At 39.9% G+C, this 4,557-nt stretch overlaps 1 protein-coding gene across 1 annotated transcript in view; it reads right to left on the minus strand.

Moving 5' to 3' along the window:
- Positions 1-4,557, minus strand: part of LOC104546107 (dedicator of cytokinesis protein 10-like) — a gene marked incomplete at its 3' end in the record, with an annotated part of 27,568 nt that overhangs the window by 6,828 nt on the left and 16,183 nt on the right. The window contains exons 4-6 of the mRNA XM_010191400.1: positions 2,342-2,414; positions 1,876-2,025; positions 1,482-1,616 (exon numbers count right to left, since the gene is read on the minus strand). Of these exons, the coding sequence (XP_010189702.1) occupies positions 1,482-1,616; positions 1,876-2,025; positions 2,342-2,414 (358 nt within the window). The remainder of the gene's footprint in view (positions 1-1,481; positions 1,617-1,875; positions 2,026-2,341; positions 2,415-4,557) is intronic.

A 4,557-nucleotide genomic window follows, 5' to 3' on the forward strand; every position in this document is an offset into this window, starting at 1 on the left:
TGCTGTAGAAGGCAGCTATTAAAGTTCAGGAGAAGGATTTCAAGGATTTCTTGGGCTTTTTTTGCCAGAGGTTAGTCGAAAAGGCCAGAAATCTTGCAATCAAGACATTTCTGCTATCATGGAGTGTCATCAGAATGAACACAGCAGAAAAGGCACCCTCTGGGATAGCATTAAATCTGTATCTAAAACCACACTGCAGGGACATTCAGAGCTTAACTAGATTTCTGGCTGAAACCCATCTTAAAAGAAAGCACACACTGTCAGAAAGCAGGAGCAAGCAGTACTTTGTAAACAGGATTTCCATATAAGAATTTCCTCTATGGCTTCAGCTGCATTTGCAAGCTACCTGTTAGGGTCTCTCAAGGTAATGGACTGACACAGGCAAACATCAGTGTCCTTCCGCGTATTTATCTCCATCCTGTCCTACACCTGTTTGGAAAAATAACCCAACAAACCACACACTTTTGAACTACACAGGGGAAACAGTCACTCCCTGCAGAGCTGGGTACTTTCCTGCGTGCAGGAATGAGGTTCTGCAGGATGCTGTTAGCAAATATTTGTTCCCAGAGTGAATTACTCACTGATTATTTTTCTTGCGGCAAAGGGTCCGTTTAGGGGTGAAGGAGAGAGTCCTCAGCTTGTGTTTATCAGGGGTATTCCCTTGCATTACCTGAAAGGCTTCTTTTGAAGCAAGCCCTCAAAATCAGTCTGCACTAGCACTGGCACCAATATTTACTGGTTAAGTAGTCAAGAATAAAGTATAGCTAATAAAAAAGACTGTCCTTACTTAGTGACACATGGGGCTAGATCAACCAAAGTAAAACACTCGTCAATACAACATCTTTTTTTTATAATGAAGAAAAAAAGAAAGGAAAAAGAAAAAAGAGAACTACAGTAACATAACAGAGGAAAGGCAGAGCAAGAGGGGGAACAAAGCTAAGAACTCCATCTTGGGGGGAACAACAACAAAAAAAGTAGTGTCAGACACTTCTGGCTTTGTACTTTTCCAAGCCATAATAAACAATAAGGCTCTGTCCTGCCTGCTGCAATTAAGACTTTCTATCACCTCCAAAAGTGATGATCTTCAAGGAAGCTCAGGATACAGGATTGATTTACCACTTGTTCAACAGCTGATGCTTTGTAACCCGAGTCTCTCTAACCCACAACAGGCAAGCATGCTGTTAATAAACCTGGAGTAAAATCTGGCAGCTAAGAAAGTAATTGCGGTGAAAAGAAATATTTAATATTTTTTCTCAAGTGTGCCACGAGCAAAGAGCATACGCATGATCTGCTACCACAAGTCAACTGTGGGTTTTGTAACCTGTCGGTGTGAGCACTTGCACCGATTTAAAGAGTAAAACTGTTTTTGTTTAATGAAACTGCTAATGAGACCACTATTCCATTTATGTATGTGGTGTTCTACTTGCTTTTTATAATTTATCCAACACCCAAACAATACAAGAAAATAAACTGAAACTCACCTGTACAACTCCTGTACAAGAATCCAAGAAAATACATCCCTTCGGCTCCTTTGATATTTTCTCATCTTTATAAAAATTCATAATATATGAGTTATCCGACAGCTGTGTCAGCTGGAAGTAGCGCTTTTTGAATGACTGAAGTTGGGGAAAGAAATAAAAGAATTACAGCCGTTGTACTGCAAATTATTTTCACTGATATTTTAGTCACAGGTTTTAAATAACAGGCAACTCCTAAGTGCACTTCAATCGCACTACTTTGCAGATGACTGCAATATTACTTTACTATAATTTGAAGTAATGAAATCAAACCTGAGATGTAAAGAGCTAAATGACAATGGCAAACAAGCGAGATAAATCCAAATGGAATAAAGAAAGAATAATGCTGTTCCCTTACCCGAACAGTAATGCTATTGTTTACAGTGCTGTTGAAATTCCCTTTATAAAGCCATCCAGACTTGTAAACTCCTGCTGCTAATCCTCCTCCTCCTCCTCCTCCTCCTCCACCACTGCCACCACCTTTTGAAGATGAGTGGGACGTTGTATCCTGCGTGAAAGACACGATTAATATTGCATGGACTTGCTTTTTGAATCCTAAGACAAAAGAAAACTGTAATGTGTGAATATCTGCTTGACAACAAATAATCATCCTTTCATTTCTTTAAAAATAAGATGTTATCAATGTGCCTGCTGTGCATATGATGATATAAGAGACAAAGGTGTTCCACTAACTGCAGAACTATTTAAAACAGGAAATATTTCCTATGGGGTAATGAACCTCCACTATCATTCTTTATTTGATACTAAAGCAATGAATAACTCTTCCCCAGGGATAAAAGCCCACCAAAACCCAGAATACATACTTCATCCTTATCCACATCTTCATGATCGATTTCAAAGGAATGCGATGGCAGTTTCTCTGGTCTACATTCACTTCTGGGAGGGGAGGAAAGAAGTATTTAATAATTTTTTTAAATAAATGTGTACTTGTTATTTCATGGGGGCAACCACCCCGAACCCCTGTAGCATCTCCAGTACACCTACTGCTGAGATCCTATTACCTCCTTCGAAATCAGCACAGTTTCAAATTACAGCCCCATGTATCTTTTCTCCCCGACACTATGAAATTGCAACAGTTCTACGCAAACAACAAAATACCGCTTCTTGTTCTCTTCACTGCTCTTCCAGCACAACAAGCAACAATACCCAATTTCCAAAGAGGTATCCCACTGAAGACTCTCACATGAATGAAAACGGACTCTTTAATAGCTTTTTCTAACCAAGAAGAACAGTTCAGTTTAAAGCTTCTACATTTCTTCAATGTTTCAAGATTTTTTTTACTATCCAATATGATGAGCACAGTCGCGAACTAGTTTTTAAAAATACACAGGTGTCTTTTTGATGTGGTGCCTTTTCAGATCTTCATATTATGGATTTAAAACTAAGACCGAATATTAAAAAGCAAAGCACTTAATCACTCGTTTGATTTTAAGCACAGAAGTACTTAGGCCCAGAGCACTTCTCACACTGCAAAATTAAATATTAAATAACAGCCAAATACATATGATAAAAATTCAAAGGTATTTTTATATAGAGGAAAAATATATTTTTCTGTGGCCTGAAAAATACCAACGGTGTTTTCAAATTCCTGCAGATTACAAATTATATCTTGGAAATCTTTAGTTATCATATGAAAACGTATAAACGTTGTCATGCTAAAAGCCATGACTTATCAGAAGACCGACTTTTCCAGAACTTGCTTTCATCTACCCAGCCTGAGAACGAGAAGAGAGCAGCACTACTCTCTACCGTGCAAGGAAGCAAATTCAAACAGAAGTTGAGAAACCACGTACTCCTAAGCTGGTTTCCTCTCTCAGCTTAGCAAACTTCAGCCCACACTAGTGCATAATGTTAAATTTCACCAATTAAAAAACCCCAAACTGGTAGCTGTGACTGTTCTCATTTTGTTACGTTCATTCATACACAAGTTACAGACCAGGAAGACTAGAGTAACGAGCAATACCTATCTTCCCTTTCCCATTTCAAGGCCAGTGTTCTCATGACCTAACTGCCCCACCGCAACCAAAGTCAGCATTTCAGCAGAGCCAGGAGAACCACGTGCACACAGAAGACAGAAGCGTTTTGTTCTCTGTTTCAGTTTGTTCCGGTTTTGGTGTTTATTTAACGTAAACGACTGATCAGTGTTTTGAATGAAAGGGACATTTGCAATCTATTGACATCTTTAAGATCTTTAAAGGTGTTAATATTATGAAAATTTGTGATGGAAATCCATTGCAGGTTTTACCAATGCAACGAAGGGTAGCTGTTAAAAATTTTTTACACAAACACTGCCTCCCACCCAAAAGAACCTCCTCAAAAAAATCTGAAGCCAAATCCAAATCCCGTCTTTTACAAAAACACCATTCAAGCCCTCACATTTTTAGAGAAGAACTCATTATTCATTGTTCAGAGCTAAAAGTGCACCGCAGTGCTCTTGGGGTGAGGTGTAGGCAGACAGACCAATGCTTCCTGGCTACACATGGACAGGTAACACCACTGCACACATCTGCTTTAGGATCTGTACCAGTAACAAGACAAGTCAGTCAGCTACCAAAAAAAACCCCAAAATAAAACCCCAGCACTAATGCCCTTGGATGCTTCTGGGGAGGGGAAGGAAGACTCAGATATCTACTCGATTAGTGGGGAGCCAACCCCTCAATCATATGACACAGCAACTTTGCCCCACTCTGCTACTCCATGGTGGGAGAGTGAGCCTGTCCCATTGAACCACAGCCCTTCCACAAGCCTGGGTATGCCGTAAGGTTTCTCAGAAAGAAGCAAATCCTTCTGTTCTCTCAGCAAAGCTACAAAAGAGATAGAAAAGGACAGACCACTACTGCTTCGGGTGTCAGATCTCACTGACCACCCATGAAAGACTCACACCTCTGTCATTCTCAACAGAAGGTTTTCCCCTCCTTGGATGGGAATGTTTTTGGGAATGCTCCTCATTATGCTAGGGCAGGCAGAGGAAGAGTGGTAAGGACATGATCCTGTTTGGTGATCTTTTCTCTTCCTGCTG

Source organism: Mesitornis unicolor, unplaced genomic scaffold, assembly GCF_000695765.1.
Source record: "Mesitornis unicolor isolate BGI_N332 unplaced genomic scaffold, ASM69576v1 scaffold17729, whole genome shotgun sequence".
Lineage (NCBI taxonomy): Eukaryota > Metazoa > Chordata > Aves > Mesitornithiformes > Mesitornithidae > Mesitornis > Mesitornis unicolor.